The sequence below is a fragment of the Pristiophorus japonicus genome, chromosome 18 (assembly GCF_044704955.1).
Source record: "Pristiophorus japonicus isolate sPriJap1 chromosome 18, sPriJap1.hap1, whole genome shotgun sequence".
Lineage (NCBI taxonomy): Eukaryota > Metazoa > Chordata > Chondrichthyes > Pristiophoridae > Pristiophorus > Pristiophorus japonicus.
Window position 1 is genome coordinate 84336465 of NC_091994.1, and position 23755 is coordinate 84360219.

At 46.9% G+C, this 23755-nt stretch overlaps 1 protein-coding gene across 1 annotated transcript in view; it reads left to right on the forward strand.

The window, feature by feature from the left end:
- Window positions 1-23755, forward strand: part of igsf21a (immunoglobin superfamily, member 21a) — a 364267-nt gene that overhangs the window by 119810 nt on the left and 220702 nt on the right. Inside the window, exon 3 of the mRNA XM_070860200.1 lies at window positions 23302-23423. Within this exon, the coding sequence (XP_070716301.1) occupies window positions 23302-23423 (122 nt within the window). The remainder of the gene's footprint in view (window positions 1-23301; window positions 23424-23755) is intronic.

Sequence of the window (23755 nt, forward strand, 5' to 3'; positions counted from 1 at the left end):
TCTTTAACCAGCAACGCCACCCCGCCTACTTTTCCTTTCTGTCTATGCTGAATACCCTTGGATGTTGATTTCCCAGCCTTGGTCACCCTGGAGCCATGTCTCCGTGATGCCAATTACATCATATCCGTTAACTGCTGTATGCGCAGTTAATTTATCCACCTTATTCCGAATACTCCTCGCATTGAGGCACAGAGCCTTCAAGCTTGTCTTTTTAACACACTTTGCCCATTTAGAATTTTGCAGTAATGTGGCCCTTTTTGTTTTTGCCTTGGGTGTCTCTGCCCTCCACTTTTACTATTCTCCTTTCTATCTTATGCTTCTGACTCCATTTTATTTCCCTCTGTCTCCCTGCATAGGTTCCCATCCCCCTGCCGTATTAGTTTAACTCCTCCCCAACAGCACTAGCAAACACTCCCCCTAGGACATTGGTTCCGGTCCTGCCGAGGTGCAGACCGTCCGGTTTATACTGGTCCTACCTCGCCCAGAACCAGTTCCAATGCCCCAGGAATTTGAATCCCTCCCTTCTGCACCATTGCTCAAGGCACGTATTCATCTGAGCTATCCTGCGATTCCTACTCTGACTAGCACGTGGCATTGGTAGCAATCCTGAGATTACTACTTTTGAGTTCCTAATTTTTATTTTAACTCCTAGCTCCCTAAATTCGTCTCGTAAGACCTCATCCCATTTTTTTACCTATGCCGTTGGTACCTATATGCACCACAAGAACTGGCTGTTTACCCTCCCTTTTCAGAATATCCTGCACCCGCTCCAAGACATCCTTGACCCTTGCACCAGGGAGGCAACATACCATCCTGGAGTCTCGGTTGCGGCCGCAGAAACACCTATCAATTCCCCTTACAATTGAATCCCCTGTCAGTAGGAGAGGTCGAGGAGCACAAGGAGGGATAGTGTGTCACAGTCACAAAGGATGCCTTTGAATAGGGCAGTTCAGTGCTGGGGTAGCAGCAGACACCTGATTGGGGAAATGCAAACATGGAGTTGCTGGAATGGTGGGCAAGAATTTGGGAGATGGCAACAAATTTAAGGAAAATGGAGTGAAGAATGAGAAACCAGGGAGTAGGACATTAGAGAAATTGGGGGAGAAATTTGCATTGTTTATGCCTCCTGTTAGCCCCGGGGGTGGGGGGGGGCTGCGCAAAAGATGGTTGCAATCGATTTCTCGCCCGGGGCGGCGGGGGGGGGGATGGGGAGCGCTACAAAATTGCACGTAGTTAGCAGAGGTGCAAACCGGCAGTGCCCCGCTCCCATCAGTAGTGCCCTGGGCCATTGCGCCGGCGATAATGATGTCATCGCCGTGCACAGCGACCCATTTTCACCCCGCAGCGGAAATTGGGTCGCGTCCCGTGAGGCCGCCACGGGCGATGTCAGCACCAGCCTCGCGGGTCGCGAACCGGGCCGCACTCTGCTCGCGGGGCGAAAAGTAAAGGGGAGGTGGGCAGCGCCATTTTTTTTCCAGGTCGACTTACTGGTTTGGCCTGTCATTGTCTATTTCGCCGGGTCTGTGCCGTGATGGTACAGTCCGGCAATCCACTTCTGTGGTGGGCTGCGGCCATGGCACCCCGCAACCCCGGTGGCATCGGGTGGCCCCTCGCCCCACTGCAGAGCTCGCAGCGCACCCTCCCCCTTAACGGAAGGGGAGGGCCCTGTGCTCGCGCCTGCGCTACACGGAGAGGTCGAGCAGCACTGGAGAATTTGTGCGCTTACCGCCCCGGTCCTGCCCCCGAGAGGAATTGGAACGCCTGACATTGTGCTCCACTTTGACTCGGGGGCGATAACCCCAATTCTGCGGCTGGGGCGAGACTTCCGCGCCGGGCGCAAGAAGTCCCGCTTCGCCTCGGTTACCGCCCCCAAACAGGGCGATACCAAATTTCGCCCCCATTGAGTGACAAAAACATAGGTGAGGGTTTCAGTGGCTGGGGTTGAAATAAGTGGTCTTGATAACAGATAGGATGTTGGGCTTGAAGTTCTGGGTCGAACAGGATGCCAAGAATTTCCATAGTGTAGTTTAGCCTGAGCATATGACCTGGGGAGGGTTGAAGGAACAGAGTTTATCAGAGTGATCTGTTGGAGGAAGTTGTGACTCATTCATGACTTGATGTAGGACAGCACAGGGATGATCATGGGACCACATGGAGCCTCAGACTTGTATGGCTCAGTACCAAGACCGGAAAATGCATTTACAGCAGCGGCATAGAGAGGATCTTGAGTCGATACTTAATGGGATGCATATAATAATTTATTTAGACAAATGCTCCTTTACATTTACAATAATTGAACAGTTTGAAGCAGCTTCACATTAAGCTGCAGAGTATTAGGTTTAGATTAGTTGAACACTGAAGATTAATGAGGCATTAAACTGACTGACTCCGTTAGTTGAACAATTAATATATTTGTATTTGTTTATGTGACAGCTCAGGCCATTAATCTGCTGCATTATTTTTGTCCCATTTGTTCTCGTCCGCTCTGAAGCTGGGAAATAGCACAAGGGGTTCCTTGAAAGCTGCGCTCATTTTTCATGTGCCACCCTGAACTTTAGAGAGTTGGCAGGCTATTCCATCACGGAAGCATCATAGCCAAGCCTGATCCTATCCTCATCCAACATGTATGCGCACTTTCCAGCGGGAGTGATTAAATAATAATCAGGAGCGGGAGCCTCTGCTGAATTCCCTAGCCACCACCTTCCTAGTTCAGTATCGCAGTACACCATCCATACTGCCAATCTAACCGAGATCAAACAACTCGGCCTAGACCAAGGATCGGAACTTCCTTTCTGATCTGCAGGGCTCAGTGCCACACTACACAGTGCTCATCTGTTACTCTAAGGAGAAGGTGTCACCAGCCAAAGACTATCGTTAGGGCTTTTCGCTGGATTCCTCTCATCATCATCATAGGCGGTCCCTCGTTTCGAGGATGACTTGCTTCCATGCCAAAAAGGGATGAGTTCACATGTGTTTCAATGAAGGACCTAATATTCCAGGTCCCGAACTACATGTTGAAGGGTGGAAGATGCCTGTGCGTGGATTTTTTTAACGTGTAGTGGCCGTTGCACACCAGCACACCACAAGGTCTTGACAGAGCTTGGTCTTGGACCAGTGGCAAGGGTTAACCTAGACGACTAGAGACCAGCTCTGCTGCACGGACCTAGTACGCACACATATCGCAGCGTGAGCTGGCCCGTGCTGCCCCTGGGCCGTCGCCTCTTCGGGGCCCCAAATTTAAACCATATTTAAAAAGTACTTGGATATGCACCTGAAGTGCCGTAACCTACAGGGCTATGGACCAAGAGCTGGAAAGTGGGATTAGGCTGGATAGCTCTTTGTTGACACATCATGTCTACACCGGCCAACAAAGAGCTATTTCTATCTAGGTCTACAGTGGCACAATTCGACGATTGTAAAACTTGCAACTTGACATCAAAGAAACACGGCACACATGCATGTGGGATCAGGCTGGATAGCTCTTTTTTGGCCAGCACAGACCTAAGGGGCCAAATGACTTCCTTCTGTGCTGTAAATTTCTATGTGGTTAAAATTTATGATCTGATGGCAAGTGTGAGTAGAGTTCAGTAGAGGTTTCATGACCGGCTGTTCCTGGCATTAGCCTGAACCAACAGTGCCCTTGTATCACTGCTAGGACCATGTTTATTCATCTGGGCAGTGTCTGCCTCCAGAAGCTGCCTACGATTATACTCTTCAGACGAGCTTCTACATTTTAATGCAATAAAACATCAAAGGTTTAATGACTCACAACTCAGGCAAGGTTCAGTCCTTTGTTGGAAATAATTCAGGTCCCGATGGATGCCATGATGGAGGGTAATTCTGGATGGGTAATTCTGTGATATGTTCTTACAACATTACTAATAAACACACACTACAAGATGGCTCTAAACTGTCATCATGTGACCTTGCCACATGATCCTTTATTATTTACATCAGTAATTGCAGTACATCAGTAGTCCATTAGGTGGAGCAGTAGTTCACTAGATGGAGCTCCAATACACTTCCAGGATTGGCTGAGTGGCCTTCATCATCTGAAACTACATTGCAATCTCAGCTTTTGATTGACTGGGACATTGGGTTTTAACGACCGTTTTCAGCTGCGTGGAGAGTTTTATTGACAACATGGGTGAAGCTCAGGACATCACCATGACGTCAGGGGGAGAGAAGATGAACTTAAGTCAAGCAGTAGCGGTTAGGTGACATCAAACTTGTCTTTTAAAAACCTGAAGATTGTAAAAGGAGATGAAGGACTAAGGGAGGTCGGAATATCACTAGAACAAGTAGCTTGGATCATTCGCCAGCATTTTTTTTAGCTGTGTGCAGGAACGTCCTTTGACAAAGATCTAGATGAAGGTTGCCGACCAATCCTCTTAGTAGCAGGACACAGGAGTGGGGTAAGGGGGGAGGGTAGAGGAACAGGATAATGATGCACAGTGCATTAGCGATAGCAATCTATATGAAAACCTGAAGTTGGACTGGTGCCATTGGCAGATAACATACAGAGACTTCCAAAAAAAAGTAGAGAGAGTAATGCTACTTTATTCAGAGCCATTAATTCATGAAGAAGGAGAAGTGGGCAGCTTACATGCACCATGGGTTCAGGGCACCACTGCTTGTTTTGGCACAAAGAAGGAAATGTGTGGCAATGTACTTAAAAGCCCGTCATTGGGTTCCTTATTTCCATTAGATTAAGCTTGATTGTTGGTTAATTGGTACTGTTATTTGATAAAGTCTCTCAGTACTGTCTGTGATTCTCGATTTTATAAATAGCAGCTGAGATTCAGTGCTACACCCACGAGAATGAATCAGCTTAAGTGCATCTCTCAGCCACTGCCACCTCAATCATGCAGTAGTATGCTGTTGTTTAGCAGCCATTTTGTCAGCAAATAACTGTTGCGATAACAGAAGCTTGTGTAAATTTTTGGGGGTTAAAATTATCCAGTGCTAATCTTGATGGCTTAGGTTCTAATTCCACGTCCCGCAAAAGAGGCAACTCTGGTCGGTAAAAATAGGTTTCAGAACAGGTCCGTCAAACAGGGTAACCAAAGGGTTGAGATACAGAGTGGAGGCCTATCCAGTGGTTAAGTTGTAGCAGGATGCTGGAAAACTCTGCGCATATTGAGAGGCTGAACTCCAAACCATCGTCAACATCTTCACCGAGGCGTACGAAAGCATGGACCTTACACTAAACATCCGTGAGACAGAAGTCCTCCACCAACCTGACCCGGTCACACAGCACTACCCCCGGTCATCAAAATCCACAGTGCGGACTTGGACAATGTGGACCACTTTACATACCTCGGGAGCCTACGATCAGCAAGGGCAGACATCGACGACGAGGTCCAACACCGCCTCTAGTGCGCCAGCACAGCCTTCGGTCACCTGAGGAAGAGAGTGTTCGAAGATCAGGCCCTCAAATCTGGCACCAAGCTTTTGGTCTACAGGGCTGTAGTGATATCCGCCCTCCTATATGGCTCAGAGATGTGGACCATATACAGCTTACACCTCAAATCGCTGGAAAAATACCACCGACGATGTCTCCGTAAGATCCTGCAAATCCCCATGGAGGACAGATGCACCAACGTCCGTGTTCTCGCTCAGGCCAACATCCCCAGCATCGAAACACTGACCACACTCGACCAGCTCCATTGGGCGGGTCACATTGTCCGCATGCCCGACACAGGACTCCCAAAGCAAGTGCTCTACTCGGAACTCCTACATGGCAAGCGAGCCCCAGGTGGGCAGAGGAAACGTTTCAAGGACACTCTCAAAGCATCCTTGATAAAATGCAACATCCCCACCGACACCTGGGAGTACCTGGCCCAAGACCACCCTAAGTTGAGGAAAAGCATCCGGGAGGGCACTGAGCACCTCGCGTCTCATCGCCGAGAGCATGCTGAAAACAAGCGCAAGCAGCAGAAAGAGCGTGCGGCAAAGTGCAGTCATAGTCATAGTAAGGTTGGGGATGGCATCAAACAGGAAATTAGGGATGCGTGCAATAAAGGTACAGTAGTTATCATGGGTGACTTTAATCTACATATAGATTGGGCTAACCAAACTGGTAGCAATACAGTGGAAGAGGATTTCCTGGAGTGTATGAGGGATGGTTTTCTAGACCAATATGTCGAGGAACCAACCAGAGAGCTGGCCATCCTAGACTGGGTGTTGTGTAATGAGAAAGGATTAATTAGCAATCTTGTGCGAGGCCCCTTGGGGAAGAGTGACCATAATATGGTAGAATTCTTCATTAAGATGGAGAGTGACACAGTTAATTCAGAGACTAAAGTCCTGAACTTAAAGAAAGGTAACTTCGATGGTATGAAATGGCTCGAATAGACTGGCGAATGATACTTAAAATGTTGATGGTGGATAGGCAATGGCAGACATTTAAAGATCACATGGATGAACTTCAACAATTGTACATCCCTGTCTGGCGTAAAAATAAAACGGGGAAGGTGGCTCAACCGTGGCTAACAAGGGAAATTAGAGATAGTGTTAAATCCAAGGAAGAGGCATATAAATTGGCCAAAAAAAGCAGCAAACCTGAGGACTGGGAGAAATTTAGAATTCAAGAGAGGTGGACAAAGGGTTTCATTATGAGGGGGAAAATAGAATATGAGAGTAAGCTGCAGGGAACATAAAAACTGAATGCAAAAGCTTCTACAGATACGTGAAGAGAAAAAGATTAGTGAAGGCAAATGTAGGTCCCTTACAGTCAGAATCAGGTGAATTTATAATGGGGAACAATGAAATGGCAGACCAATTGGACAAATACTTTGGTTCTGTCTTCACAAAGGAAGACACGAATAATCTCCCGAAAATACTAGGGTACCGAGGGTCTAGCGAGAAGGAGGAACTAAAGGAAATCTTTATTAGTCAGGCAATTGTGTTAGGGAAATTGATAGGATTGAAGGCCAATAAATCCCCAGGGCCTGATAGTCTGCATCCAAAAGTACTTAAGGAAGTGGCCCTAGAAATAGTGGATGCACTGGTGGTCATTTTCCAACATTCTATAGACTCTGGAACAGTTCCTATGGACTGGAGGGTAGCTAATGTAACCCCACTTTTTAAAAAAGGAGGGAGAGAGAAAACAGGGAATTATAGACTGGTCAGCCTGACATCGTGGTGGGGAAAATGTTGGAATCAATTATTAAAGATGTAATAGCAGCGCATTTGGAAAGCAGTGACAGGATACTTGGATCGGTCCAAGTCAGCATGGATTTATGAAAGGGAAATCATGCTTGACAAATCTTCTAGAATTTTTTGAGGATGTAACTAGTAGAGTGGACAAGGGGGAGCCAGTGGATGTGGTGTATTTAGACTTTCAAAAGGCTTTTGACAAGGTCCCACACGAGATTAGTGTGCAAAATTAAAGCACATGGCATTGGGGGTAATGTAGTGCCGTGGATAGAGAACTGGTTGGCAGACAGGATGCAAAGAATAGGAATAAACGGGTCATTTTCAGAATGGCAGCCAGTGACTAGTGGGGTACCGCAAGGTTCAGTGCTGGCACCCCAGCTATTTACAATATACATTAATGATTTAGACGAAGGAATTGAATGTAATATCTCCAAGTTTGCAGATGACACTAAGCTGGGTGGCATGTGAGCTGTGAGGAGGATGCTAAGAGGCTGCAGGGTGACTTGGACAGGTTAGGTGAGTGAGCAAATACATGACAAATGCAGTATAATGTAGATAAATGTGAGGTTATCCACTTTGGTAGTAAAAACAGGAAGGCAGATTATTAACATGATTGGTGACAGATTAGTAAAAGGGGAGTTGCAACGAGACCTGGGTGTCATGATGCATCAGTCATTGAAAGTTGGCATGCAGGTACAGCAGGTGGTGAAGAAGGCAAATGGTACGTTGGCCTTCATAGCGAGAGGATTTAAGTATAGGAGCACGGAGGTCTTACTACAGTTGTACAAGGCCTTGGTGAGGCCAAACCTTGAATATTGTGTGCAGTTTTGGTCTCCTAATCTGAGGAAGGACATTCTTGCTATTGAGGGAGTGCAGCAAAGGTTCACCAGACTGATGCCCGGGATGACAGGACTGACATACGAAAAAAGACTGGATCGACTAGGCTTATATTCAATGGAATTTAGAAGAATGAGAGGGGATCTCATAGAAACAATATAAAATTATGACAGGATTGGACAGGAAGAATGTTCCCGATGTGAGGGAAGTCCAGAACCAGGGGTCACAGTCTTAGGATAAGGGGTAAACCATTTAGGACCGAGATGAGGAGAAACGTCTTCACTCAGAGAGTTGTGAGCATGTGGAATTCTCTACCACAGAAAGCTGTTGAGGCCAGTTCGTTAGATATATTCAAAAGGGAGTTAGATGTGGCCCTTACGGCTAAAGGGATCAAAGGGTATGGAGAGAAGCAGGAATGGGGTACTGAAGTGCATGATCAGCCATGATCATATTGAATGTTGGTGCAGGCTCGAAAGGCTGAACGGCCTACTCCTGCACCTATTTTCTATGTTTCTATGTAAACCAGACTCCCCACCCACTGTTTCCTTCAACCACTGTCTGTCCCACCAGAGACTGTAATTCCAGTATTGGACTGTTCAGTCACCTGAGAACTCAATTTTAGAGTGGAAGCAAGTCTTCCTCGATTTTGAGGGACTGCCTATGATCATGAAATTGTAGCAGAATGCTGGAAAAAGGCAGAAAGGCAATGAATGAGCTCATACCTGTATGCCCACTGGTCGTCGTTAGTTACCAACACACCTCCTTACCCGGTAGCCTCAGAGCACAATTGCCTGCAGTTGAGAAAAAGGCCAGATCCCACAGCTGCATATCCTCAGCAGGATTACATACCGGAGCCTTGGGGGATTAAACGAACACACACAGGAATTTAACATCCTCATTTTAACCAAACCCTGACTCGCAGAGCAATTAAATCCCAAGCATTTTTTAGGGATGTTTGGTTGAACAAGCCAGTCCCTTTATAATAGATTAATCCCATTTTAATCATATCCCTTAATCCTTTCTCTTTCCAGAACAGTATCTAATTGCTTCCTGAACCGATTTATACAGTCAGTTTCAATGTCCTCCCTCAGTAACTTATTTAACAACTCCATTACTCTTTCGGAGAAAATGTTCCTCCAGCTTCCCCTCTCACACCGAACGTTGTTATTTGACATTTGTGCCTCTTGATGTTTCGAATCACAGAAAATCATAGAAAATTACGACACAGAAGGCGGCCATTCGACCCATCGTGTCCGTGCCGGTTGAAGCCGTCACTGCAGCAAACAACTGACCTGAACGAACTTTGAGAATTGCTTTCATAGTCTTAAACTTCAATGAAATCGCCTCAAAATCTCGACTTTTTCCCCCAAAAAAGACAAAATTCTGTAACTTTTTGAACTAAACTTATCAGCAAAACTGGAGCCACGTCTTACCCCTCTACCTCTGTCACAAACTATTTCCTTGCCACTTGTAAAGTCCTGTTCCCTCAGTACAGATTCACACAAGGCATGTAGTGAAGTCAAGGTCACTCTGGACCTGCACCTTTATTTCACAGCTCTGGAATGCTGCACTTGCCTGAGACCTGTCCTTATATACCTGTCTCTTGCAAGTGCACCCCTGGTGGTAAGGTATGCTGGTGGTTACAGGTCATATCTTATTACAGTCATGTATAGCATGTTAGGATACAGTTATATATAATAATATAAGATACATGACATCACCCTCCCCCAAGATCTTATTGTCTTTATAGGTTCAGTCTCTCAGGTGGTCTACTCTCTCGCGTGGAGCGTCTGAGTTGTGGTTCAGTTGTTTGCCTTGGTGTCTGTTTTTCTTTGGGTGTGGTTGCTGGTATCTCGCCTGGGCTGTCTGTTTCGATTGGTGTGATTATTATTGACTCGCCTGGGCTGTCTGTTGGGATTGCCCTTTCCTCAGGTTGTTCCCTCTGTCTGTCCACCAGGTGCGGTGCGAGTTCCACATTTTAGTCTGCCTCTGGTTCCGCAGTGTTGTTGGTAAATCTGCTTTTGACTTGGTCTACATGCCTCCGACAGGTTTTGCCATTGTCCATTTGTACTACCAGTAGCCTGTTTCCTTCCTTGCCCGTTACTGTCCCTGCAAGCCATTTGGGACCCCTGCCATAGTTTAGTAATAACACGTTGTCCCCTATCTCATTCCATCTCCCCCTCGAATTTCTATCATGGTACTCAGTCAGCTTACGGTGCTTTGCCTCAACGATTTTGTGCATGTATTAATGAGAGCCTTGTTTTTAAAGTCCTTTTCATCAACAGTTGCATGGGGGGGAATCCCAGTCAGTGAGTGCGGACGAGATCTGTATGGCAGCAGCAGTCGCGACAGGCGACCCTGCAGCGTGGGACCTTGGATTTTAAGCATGCCTTGTTTAATGATTTGCACTGCTCTCTCTGCCTGGCCATTGGAGGCCGGCTTGAACAGTGCCGTCTTGACTTGATTTATGCCGTGGTCAATTATAAAGTCTTGGAATTCTGCGCTGGTGAAGCACAGACCATTGTCACTGACCAATATGTCAGGGATTCCGTGCGTTACAAACATGGTTGCGAGGCTCTCCACAGTGGTGGCGGTTGTGCTCGAGTTTAAAATGGTGCATTCGATCCACTTTGAAAATGCATCGACATCTACGAGGAACATTTTGCCTATGAATGGGCCCGCATAGTCTACGTGCACCTGCAACCAAGGTTTGGTAGGTCAGGGCCAGGGGCTCAGTGGAGCCTCCCTGGGGGCATTGCTGAGTTGGGCACAAATGGTGCACCTTCGGATGCAGAGCTCCAAGTCCGCATCAATACCAGGCCACCAGACGTGGGATCTGGCTATGGCCTTCATGAGAACGATCCACGGGTGCTCGCGGTGCAGCTCCCGGACAAAAGCCTCTCTGCCTCGCAGAGGCATGACTACTCGGCTGCCCCACATCAGGCAGTCTACTTGTAGTGATAGCTCATGCATGCGCCTGTGAAAGGGTTTTAATTCTTCGGGGCAGGCATCGCGAGCCTCTGCCCAGTCACCGGTTAGGACACATCTTTTTACTAAGGATAACGTCGGGTCGCTGGTCGCCCAGGCTCTGATTTGGCGAGCCGTCATGGGCGAACCTGTGGACTCAAAGGCATTGATTGCCATGACTATCTCACAGTTCTTCCATGGTTGCCAGGGGTAGCCTGCTGAGCACGTCGGCACAGTTGTCTGTGCCTTATGGTATAGTCGTAGGACGCCAGCATGAGTGCCCACCATTGAATTCGCGCCGAGACGTTGGCGTTTATTGCCTTGCTCTCGGATAGGAGGGACGTGAGGGGCTTGTGGTCGGTTTCTAACGTGAACTTGGCCCCGAAAAGGTATTGGTGCATCTTTTTGACACCGTACACCACGCGAGCGCCTCCTTCTCTACCATTCCGTACCCGCGCTCCGCCCGCGAAAGTGACCTGGAGGCATAAGCTATGGGTTGTAATTTGCCCGCACTATTGACATGTTGCAAAATGCACCCGACCCCATACGCTGATGCATCGCATGTGAGAACTAACTTTTTACCTGGGTCAAAGAAAGTCAAAACACTGTTGGAACACAGAAGGTTGCGTGCCTTATTGAAGGCGCGTTCCTGGGAGTCCCCACTAAACCAATCGCACCCCTTCCTGAGTAGCACATGGAGAGGCTCCAGCAGCGTGCTTAAGTTCTGCATAAAGTTCCCAAAGTAATTGAGTAGCCCGAGAAAGGCGCGCAGTTCTGAGACATTCCGGGGCCTGGGTGCCAGGCGAATTGCTTCTGTTTTGGACTCTGTTGGGCGGATTCCATCAGCGGCAATCCTTCTGCCCAAAAATTCAACCTCGGGTGTGAGAAACAGGCACTTGGATTTCTTGACTCGTAGGCCTACCCGATCCAACTGCTTTCGTACTTCCTCCAAATTACGGAGATGGGAGTCGGTGTCCCTACCCGTGATAAGTATGTCGTCTTGAAATACAACCGTCCCCGGGATGGACTTGAGCAGACTCTCCATGTTGCGCTGGAATATGGCAGCTGCCGACCTGATGCCGAATGGGCATCGATTGTACATGAAAAGGCCTTGATGTGTGTTGATGGTGGTGAGTAGCTTGGATTCCTCGGTCAATTCTTGCGTCATATACGCAGAAGTGAGGTCTAATTTTGAGAAAAGTTTACCTCCAGCCAATGTGGCAAATATGTCCTCCGCTCTGGGCAGCGGGTACTGGTCCTGTAGGGAGACTCTGTTTATGGTAGATTTGTAGTCCCCACAGATTCGTACGGATCCATCAGGCTTCATGACTGGGACGATGGGACTTGCCCAGTCGCTAAATTCCACAGGTGATATAATGCCTTCCCGCAGAAGCCTGTCTAGTTCGTGTTCAATCTTTTCCGTCATCACATAGGGTACAGCTCTGGCCTTGTGATGGACCGGTCTAGCATCCTGTGTGATGTAGATTTTGACTTTGGCCCCTTTGAAAGTGCCCACACCTGGCTGAAAGAGATGTTCAAATCGCTTTATAACTGTTGAGCAGGAGGTCCGTTCCTCTAATGACATGGCATGGACATCATCCCATTTCCAGTTTAGTTTTGCCAGCCAGCTTCTCCCCAGCAGTGCTGGGGGGTCTCTGGGGACAATCCACAGGGGAAGTCGGTTCACTGTCCCTTTGTGTGTGACAGAAAGCATGGCGCTGCCGAGGACTGGTATGATTTCTTTGGTATCGATCCTTAGTTTGATGTCGACCCTTGTGAGTTTTGGTCTGTCTCTTTTATGCGGCCACAGTTGTTCAAATTGTTGAGCGCCCATGAGAGATTGACTCGCTCCCATATCCAGCTCCATGTTAACAGATATCCCATTGAGTAGGACCCTCATCATTATAGGAGGCATCCTGTTGTAGGAGCAGCGGCCATTGATCGTGTTGACCCGCTGTACATTGGTGTCCCGGGTGCTGTCCCCACCTTCTTCTAGTCCGCTTTCCAACCCATCCGATTCGTATACCAGCCGAGCTGCCGTTTTTTTGCACATGCGGGCCAAATGCCCTGTATATTCACAATTTCTGCAAACAGCCTGCTGAAATTGACATCCCCTTGACGAGTGCCCACCCCCACACCTCCAGCACAGACCTGTTCCATTGTTCAAAGTGTTCCCAAAGAATGATGGGCACATTTTTAAAAATGGGCAGCACATTAGCCTGTTTCCATACTAAACATATGTTATGGACTAGTAATTCAGAGATCCAATTCCACGACGGTAGTTTGAGAATTTTAAATCTGGAAATAAAAAGTTGGGGTCAGTAAAAGTGACCACGAAGCTGTCCAATTGCCACAACAATCGAACGAGCTCATTATTGTTCTTTGGGGAAGGAAGCCTGCCGTTCCTACCTGGACTGACCTATGTGTGACTCCAGTCCCACACCAACGTAGTTGAGACTCAACTGTCCTCTGAAGTTATACATAGGCAACCAGCGATGGACAATAAGTGCTGGCCATGCTCACGACGCCCACATCTTGAGATTGAACTTGTAAAGTCCTGTTCCCTCAGTACAGATTCACACGAGACATATAGTGAAGTCAAGGTCACTCTGGACCTGCACCTTTATTTCACAGCTCTGGAATGCTGCACTTCCCTGAGACCTGCCCTTATATACCTGTCTCTTGCAAGTGCACCCCTGGTGGTAAGGTATGCTGGTGGTTACAGGTCATATCTTATTACAGTCATGTATAGCATGTTAGGATACAGTTATATATAATAATGTAAGATACATGACTCCACTAGTTCCATCGTTCCCGCTCCCTCTGCCACCTTCTGAGGCTGAAGCAGGCTGTGTTGAGACCTCAGCATTCTGTTCTACTTCAAGCTGAGCTTCAAAACCGACATCCTACCCCTCACTACTTGTTGTCACCACCTCAACAAATCCCGCCTCCTTCCCGAACTCACCGTCACTGCTGCTGAAATCCTTATCCATGCTTTCGTCACCTCCTAGAATTGATTTCTCTCAATTCCTACATGCTAGTCTCCCATCCCCCACCGCCACAGATTCCAATTTGTTCAACGTTTAGCTGGCCATATCCTGAACCTCACTAAGTCCTGCTCACCCATCTGTCTCGTCCCTGCTGACCTACATTGGCTCCCTCTTCTCCAAAGCACCAAATTTAAAATCATTTATTTTCATCTTCAAATCGCTCCATGGTTTCACCCCCCCACCCCACCCCACTCCCCATCTTATCTCTGCAACATCCCACGGCTATCCCCTCCTGATCCCTTTGGTGCTCCAACCCTCGCCTTTTGTGCTTTACCATCCTCTTCTCCCCACCGTCGCTCGCAGAATCTTCGGCCGTCTCTGCCCCACTTTCTGGAGCTCCGTCCCCAAACCTCTCGCACCCCTCCCCACTTCTCTTTCCCCCTTAAAAACCCTCCAACGCCTTATTTTTGACAAACCATTCTGTCACTTCTCCCAACTCTTGCATTATGGCTCAGCTCTGCTCCTTTCCCACATTACAACAATGTCTACACTTCAGAAAGTACTCCATTGGCTGTAAAGCACTTTGAGACGGCCGGTGGTCATGAAAGGTGCTATATAAATGCAAGTTTTTCTTTTTTTTCTTCATTTTATCTATTTTATTTCTTTCCCTCCTTCCCCATGATGCACTTTTGAGCATTTTCTACCTTGAAGATTCTATATAAATACGCTGCTTTGTAAATACAAACTGTTGTTATTGGTCTTCGCTGTTCCCGCTTCAAGGGCAATAATCTCCTTCTTATGATTAGGTAACTAGAGCTATACATGATCCTCCAAATGGGGTCGGATCAGCACCTTAAACAGCAGCAATACTAACTTTTTTAGATGTTTCGAACATTTTGAAAGAGGTGGCAGGTCTCCTGAGCAGAAAATATATTAAAGGAGAATAAACGGGGAATCTTATCAAGAGATATTAAAACAGTCACTGTCATGGAGACAATCGGTGTACTTATAGCCTGCTCTCAGCAGGGGGGGGGGGGATATTGGAAATCTATCAAGACAGAAAGTATGGGAAATACTCCGTGATTGTCGCCTGAATGGGAGTTTGGTCTTATGGAGAAACAAATACAGGAAACAATTGGCATCGATGGCAGTCTGAATGGAGATGGGCGTAGGAGCTGCAGTTCAGAAAAAGATCCTGAAATATTGACATTACACAGTGAATTATGGGGTGGATTTTCTGACTTAGTGCTCGCAGCGCAGTTTCACATGACTGAGAGCGCGCACCGAGAATTCCATAATGGATAGGAAACCACGTGGGGGAGGGGTTGGTGGCTGTGTAGATCTCTCCACCCAAATTGCTGATAAGCACTTCGGTCAACTCAAGCTCGGCACCCGGGACCAGTAAAATACACAATTTATCTGTGAGCTAAAGCCAAGCCGAGAAGGAAAAAGACTTGGATTTATATGGCGCCTTTCACGACCACCGGGCATTTCAAAGTGCTTTACAGCCAATGAGGTACTTTTCGAGTGTAGTCATTGTTGAAATGTAAGAAATGCAGCAGCCAATTTGCGCACAGCACGCTCCCACAAACAGCAATGTGATAATGACCAGATAATCTGTTTTATTGTTATGTTGATTGAGGGATAAATATTGGCCAGGATGCCAGGGATAACTCCCCTGCTCTTCTTCGAAATAGTGCCATGGGATCTTTTATGTCCACTTGAGAGAGCAGACGGGACCTCGGTTTAACAGCTCATCTGAAAGACGGCACCTCCAACAGTGCAGTGCTCCCTCGGCACTGCACTGGTGTCAGCCTGGATTTATGTGCTCAAGTTCCTGGAGTGGGACTTGCACCCACAACCTTCGGACTCAGAGGCATGAGTGCTACCCACTGAGCCAAAGCTGACACTGGAAACGTCTACAGGAGTTGCAAATCCAACCTGTGTTGAGTTAGCTGATTTCAATCAAGGTTCCAAGTTTAAGCATCACTGAGCTTTCGGTGAGTGGGTGAGGGGAGTTGGGGGGAGGAGGGGGTTAGGGAGTCAGTCAGAGTTCCCCCTCTTGATCGCTATCTAAAGATCTCTGCTGAGAAGTACACATGGGCATCAGGTAAGGTCAGGATCTGTCTCATTTGTGATCATCCCACCTACAATCATCGTGTGTGATCTCCCACAGCTAGAACAGCCACTTGGATGAGCTACAGGAAGGGCTGCAGCCCCACAGCGGAAGCCAACGCCTTCAGAAGTGATTGGGGGGTGGGGCAGAGAGAACAGGAGAGAAAAAATTGAAGCAGCAATGAAACCTCTCCGGAGTATATTTTCTGATTATGGCCAGTGGTACGAGAAGTGCACAGGCAATTTGGATCAGAAAACCAGGGCCATATCCATATAGCCAGATACAGTCACTATTGCACTGAGCACTGTGTTCCCAACAGCCCTTTAGGCTCGGCTAATCTGTCTTCACCCAGATAGTGAGAGCTTCATTAAATATTCTAATAGATTTAAATTGAGCAGGGTTGAAGTTGCGGGGTTGTGGGACTGCGCTCGCTGCTCCATTCACTCGCCTGCAGTGTGACTAAGGTGCTCCATGTGTGATGGAGCTCTTAAAGGGACAGAAAGATTTCAGTCATTACTTCCAGCTTTATAGTACATTTTTATAACCGCTCTTTTGGTTTGTTTTGGCATTCGAATGGAAAAAATTACATTTACTAAAATAAAATTTGGAGTATTTTCTTTTTGGCATGAGGACTCCCCTCATCGCCTGGTGACATTCACAGAAACAAAACTAGGCAAGTAATGCCCACTAGTTCATCAGAAGGTTGACTGTAATTGAAGCACTTAAAGGTATGACTCACTTGATGCTACCGCCTCAAGCTCTGGTCAACACTGGTGAGAGAGATGCAGGATACAAGGCGGCCAGATGTAAGAGCTGGATGGTACTCACACTGAGCTTGAGAGAGGCCAATTGCATCACTTTACCTTACTTCATCCGTGCTCTTACATGCAAGGATATCCAGGGTGGCTTCCTCAAAGGGAGAACTTACATTCATATCGAGCCTTTTCATGACCAGAGGACATCTCAAAGCACTTCACAGCCGATAAAGCATTTTAGTGGTGTAGTTACATTGTGTAATGCCGGGAAATGAAGCAGCAATTTGCACAAAGCAAGGTCCTAGCAATGGGATAAATGACTTAACTGAAGTTGGTTGAGGGATAAATATGGGCCAGGACACCGAGTAAACTCCTCTGCTATTCGTCAACTGATGCCATGGGATCCTTTACATCCACGAGAGGGCAGACGGGGCCTCGGATTAACATCTCATCCAAAAGACTGCACCTCAGACGGTGCAGCACTCCCTCAGTACTGCACCGAAGTGTCAGCCTAGATTATGTGCACAAATCAACTGAAGTAGGGCTTGAACCCACAACCTTCTGATTCAGAAATCAAGTGTTACCACTGAGCCAAGGCTGACACACAAGGAAATCTAGGACTTGGAACTTCTTGTTTTATGTATTTAATTTGTTGTGTAAATAGAGAATTCAGCTTGGGGTATTGTAGGTTAAAGGAGCACGTATGCAGTGACAGACATGTCACAGTCCATCCTGGTTAGAGAAACATAGAAATTTACAGCGTAGAAGGAGGCCATTTCGGCCCATCGTGACCGTGCTGACAAAGAGCCACCCGGCCCTTGGTCAGAGCCCCAAAGGTTACATATAAACCTATGAACAATGACGGAAAGGCAAAGAGCACCCAGCCCAACCAGTCTGCCTCATACAACTGCGACACCCCTTATACTGAAACATTCTACACTCCACCCCAACCGCAGCCATGTGATCTCCAGATAAAAACCCAGGCCAATTTAGGGAGAAAAAATCTGGGAAAATTCCTCTCCAACCCATCCAGACAATCGAAACTAGTTCAGAAGATCACACTGGCCGTATTCTATTCCCTGCAATACTTACCATTATATCTGCGCCGTCCAACAAATGGTCATCCAGTCTAATTCCAATTACCAGCTCTAGGTCCGTAACCCTGCAGGTTACTGCACGTTAAGTGTTATCTGTGAACAGTGCTGAATTAAGAATTAGGTAAGGACATTCAAGGTCCCTCCACACCACCACCCCCCTCGATATATTAAAACAAAGTCTGCTGCTCCCAGCTCGGTTGATACCACAGCCTATGCGAACCTTTCATGTCCTTGGGCTGCCGGCTTCTCAGAGAACTGCCAGGTAACAGGTATTACCTCAGCCTTGTTGACCTCTCTCTCCCTATGATGTATAGTATTAGGCAGTCCCTCATATCGATGGTGACTTGCTTCCACAATAAAAAGGGATGAGTTCACAGGGGTCAATGAGCGACCTGACATTCTAGGTCCCAAGCTATATATTGAAGGGTGGAAGATGCCTGTGCATGGATTCTTTTAACGTGGGGTGGCCGTTGCACACCAGCCACCACACGGGCTTGACAGAGCTAGGTCTTGAGCTAGTGGCAAGGTGATTGGTGACCAAGCTCTGCTGCACGGACCTAGTGCGCACACATGCTTCTACTATCCATAGATCACAATGTGGGCTGGCCTGTGCTGCCCCTGGGCCCTCGCCTCTCCTGGGCCCCGATCTCTCACCGCTTCTCCACCCCGATCAAAAATGAAGCAGTCAGTAACAGGACATCAATTAGTCTCCTCTTATCTTGGAAACATCAAATATCAATCACATCCCTACTGAATGGTGTCCACTCTGTTAGTTGGCATTTGTTTCTGTTGATGTTAATAACCCTTCAACTAGGCTGGAGTTTAATATTTTGATATTTCCCTATGATGATGCTACTAACGACAGCTGGTGGAGAAAGTACCAGGGAGGGAGGTTTTGGCCAGTGGGGCAGGCGTGGGGGTCCGAGCTGCCCTGCTCCCCACTCAAGTTACTCGCTCAATAGCTTAATAAAAAAGTTACTGCCCCCTCCCCCCCCCCCCCCTACTCCTGCTGGTGGTGATGTCAATACTGCTGGTGCTGGAAAGGTAGTAGGAGGGTGGGGAGGATTCTAAGCGGAGTCTCCCACTCCTTCTTCCGCCTGTCCATATTTGGCTGGTGTGTACTGTATGCACCTGTGACTATGCTCACCGGTTTATAGAGATGTTGAGCACGCGGTGTCCACCAATACGCTCGTGGCCCTCCGCGAGAGGTGGGCACTGGAGGGCATCACCACCCCCGGCAACCAAATTTTAATTTGAACCACGTAACGTCTAAAGATTAATTTGTTTATTTGTCGGTTTAGTGCCCCTTTAATAAGGAGGCACTTGTATTAATGTTCTACTAAAAATAGTTGTAGAGCTGTCAATTTAATGTTTCATTGTTAATTTGTGGTTTTTGGTGCCCTTAAAAAAAACAGGGCACTTGATTGAAAGTTACTTATAGAGATGTTGAGTTGTGAGTGGCTTAGCCAGTCACGTGATGATCACAAGACTCAATAAAACCCCAGCCAGTTGGGTTCAAGGGATCCATGATGAGGCAGTTGGTTGTGAGTCTGGTGGATGAACTGGTAATGTGTAGTGTGATTGTTAAACCTTTGCTAATAAATCAACTAGTTCTTAATAGCAATGTGTTGTTATGAATTCTTAAGCAAAGAACCCATGAAGCAAATACATTTCAGCTGGGGCCCCTGGGCATAAGCCCTCTAGGTCCCTGCATTAATCCGCCCTGTCTGTGAGGGATGATACATCATGCATCTAGGTTATCTCGTGCGGTTTTATGTTTGAAGAACTTTGAAAATGTAAGTTTCAATTGTAAGTTGCAGCTGCAATTCCTGCCCGGCTGAAGTTGGTGAATGCGTAATAAACACTGAAAGAGCGGCAAGGTTATGCCGGAACTTGTCACGGGCAGCGGTAAATGTGATGGGCAACGCTGTTTGTGACAGGCATACTTGGGGTTTCTTCCCTGGGTGGCTTGAAGGTGTGCCACCTTCCGTATCTTTTCCCAGGATGTGCGGTTAGTGGGGCCTGGCATAACAGGCATGCTCATCGCTTTCCCACACACTCCATTTCCCTTCTCCACGCTTGTTTTTCCCACTTTTTGGAAAGGTTCAAAATATATTTAAAATATTTGCAGTCTTCAAAAAGCCGAAACAATGTTTGTGGCCCTCGCCATATCAGCTTTATCAAAAAAGATTGCAGTCGGATTCAGGTGAATTTATAATGGGGAACAAAGAAATGGCAGACCAATTGAACAAATACTTTGGTTCTGTCTTCACGAAGGAAGACACAAATAACCTTCCGGAAGTACTAGGGGACCGAGGGTCTTGTGAGAAGGAGGAGCTGAAGGACATCCTTATTAGGTGGGAAATTGATGGGATTGAAGGCTGATAAATCCCCGGGGCCGGATAGCCTGCATCCCAGAGTAAGGAAGTGGCCCTAGAAATAGTGGATGCATTGGTGATAATTTTCCAACAGTCTATCGACTCTGGATCAGTTCAAATGGACTGGAGTGTAGCTAATGTAACACCACTTTTTAAAACGGGCGGGAGAGAGAAAGCAAGTAATTATAGACCGGTTAGCCTGACATCAGTGGTGGGGAAAATGTTGGAATCAATTATTAAGGATGAAATAGCAGCGCATTTGGAAAGCAGTGACAGGATCGGTCCAAGTAAGCATGGATTTATGAAGGGGAAATCATGCTTGACAAATCTTCTGGAATTTTTTAAGGATGTAACAAGTAGAGTGGACAAGGGAGAACCAGTGCAAAATCAAAGCACATGGTATTGGGGGTAATATACTGACGTGGATAGAGAACTGGTTGGCAGACAGGAAGCAGAGAGTCGGGATAAACGGGTCCTTTTCAGAATGGCAGGCAGTGACTAGTGGGGTGCCGCAGGGACCCCAGCTGTTTACAATATACATTAATGATTTGGATGAAGGAATTGAGTGTAATATCTCCAAGTTTGCAGATGACACTAAACTGGGTGGCAGTGTGAGCTGTGAGGGGGATGCTAAGAGGCTGCAGGGTGACTTGGACAGCTTAGGTGAGTGGGCAAATGCATGGCAGATGCAGTATAATGTGGATACATGTGAGGTTATCCACTTTGGGGGCAAAAACGCGAAGACAGAATATTATCTGAATGGTGGCAGATGAGGAAAAGGGGAGGTGCAACGAGACCTGGGTGTCATGGTTCATCAGTCATTGAAAGTTGGCATACGGGTGCAGCAGGCGGTCAAGAAGGCAAATGGTATATTGGCCTTCATAGCTAGGGGATGTGAGTATAGGAGCAGGGAGGTCTTACTGCAGTTGTACAGGGCCTTGGTGAGGCCTCACCTGGAATATTGTGTTCAGTTTTGGTCTCCTAATCTGAGGAAGGACGTTCTTGCTATTGAGGGAGTGCAGCGATGGCTGGACTGACATATGAGAGATTGGATCAACTGGGCCTTTATACATTGGAGTTTAGAAGAATGAGAGGGGATCTCATAGAAACATACAAGATTCTGACGGGACGGGACAGGTTAGATGCAGGTAGATTGTTCCCGATGTTGGGGAAGTCCAGAACCAGGGGACACAGTCTTAGGATAAGGGGTAGGCCATTTAGGACTGAGATGAGGAGAAACTTCTTCACTCAGAGAGTTGTTAACCTGTGGAATTCCCTGCCGCAGAAAGTTGTTGATGCCAGTTCATTGGATATATTCAAGAGGGAGTTAGATATGGCCCTTATGGCTAAGGGGATTAAGGGTTATGGAGAGAAAGCAGGAAAGGGGTACTAAAGGAATGATCAACCATGATCTTATTGAATGGCGGTGCAGGCTCAAAAGGCGGAATGGCCTACTCCTGCACCTATTTTCTATGTTTCTATTTTCTATCATATTTATACTAACGATCTGCTGATAAAAATGTCAGGTTGAACAAAGGGTGTATTTCAAGTTTATTTACCCAATTTTAGCACAATATTAAACAATCTGGTATATTTACTTAACTTTTCTTTAGAAAACAATCACAATTGGAACTATAAAATGTCAAATTCAAGTGTTGACATAGTACAGTCCCAAGAATCTGTTAGTTCACACTTTCTATGTATTTGATGGACATGGAGGCAATCAATGAGTGTAAAATCTATTTAATATCTCCAAACGTTATATGAAATAACTCAGGTTTAATGTCTGCTGCCAACTACCGTCTGAGCTAAACTGAAGCCAGATAATCCCTAGTTGAAGGGGCTGCCATAGAAGCCATCGTGGTTGTTATAACATATCAAGCGGCAGGGGGCACAAGTGGCTCTGAGCCTGGCAGCCCAGTGCGCTGAGGTACACAGCAGAAAACGGGCAGTCAAATGAAAGGTACTTTTAACTAGTGCCTCGCCCGCCAGGTGCAAATCTGAAATCCCCTTTTACTGGGAATACCATTCAACACAATTTTGAACCAAACTCTACAGCACAGTCAAACCCAGAACATGGGCCATGGGGAGATATTTCCTGATGGCCAGGAACCGGGGAAGGAAGGAACGAGGAGAGAGGGAGAGAGAAAGAAGAAAGAAGAAGAATAAGGGGCCGCCCATTTAAAACTGAGATGAAGAGAAATTTCTTCTCTCAGAGGGTTGTGGATCTGTGGAATACGCTGCCTCAGAGAGCTATAGAAGCTGGGACATTGAATAAATTTAAGACAGAAATAGACAGTTTCTTAACCGATAAGGGAATAAGAGGTTATGGAGAACGGGCAGGGAAGTGGACCTGAGTCCATGATCGGATCAGCCATGATCGTATTAAATGGCAGAACAGGCTCGAGGGGCTGTATGGCCTACTCCTGCTCCTATTTCGTACGTTCTTTAAGTGGTCCAGTCCTGTTAAATCTTAGCTCCAATCTTTTGAGCATGAAGCCACGTCATTTTATGCCCTTGTCCCGTTTGGCGAGCTGACAATGGCAGACGCAATCCGAGCCAGGAGCTTGCCATGCTTAGATCACAAGGGCCGACCTGACTAAAATCCCACGCAATTGCTCCAAAGTGATGTCAGCAAATGCAAAGTTTGCCTCTCTCCGTGCCAGAAATGGAAATTCTACCCTTCCATCTTCCCCTCTCTCGCTGAGTCCCTGTTGTAAAGGATTTGATAATGAATAGTGTGTTCTTTTACAAAGAGGTAGCCCAGTAGAATTAGGTTGCAGCTTCTCCCTGCTTTCATATTCCAAGCACAATGAACGGATCGCTTGGGAAGCAGATACTCTCTCATGTGTCAAGTGCAATATTCCGACTTTTTCTTTACTTTGTGATATTTCACGGGGGAATGCATGCTGCCTCAGGTGCTGTGTGATGGTGATAAAAAGGACTTTTTAATTTTCACTCACTCATTGTTGACTGTGATGTATTGTTGCTTGATACCAGGTGACAGATGGAGGAACCATCAAACAGAAAATATTCACATATGATGCCCTGTTCTCTACAAATTACACTCACATTGATGAATATCAGAAGCGGGAGGATTTGGTCTATCAGTCCACCGTGCGGTAAGTGGAGTTTTATTTGTTCACAGTAGCTAGGACCAATGTTCCCCCGAAGATGCGTGGAGCGTGTGGATGCGCATCGATCGCGAGGTTCCGCGCCGACCGCTCACAAGCTGGAAGAAATCCGAGCAGCAAATTTAAAGGGGACCGTGCATAAAAATAAATGAGAGGGAACATTTACTAGGACACTGTCCAATTCACACAAGGCATATTTACACAGGATATAGGTTATACGGCATAGAAACAGGCCATTCAGCCCCACTTGTCTATGCCGGTGTTTAGGCTCCACTCGAGCCTCCTCCCATCTTTCCTCATCTAACTCTATCAGCATAACC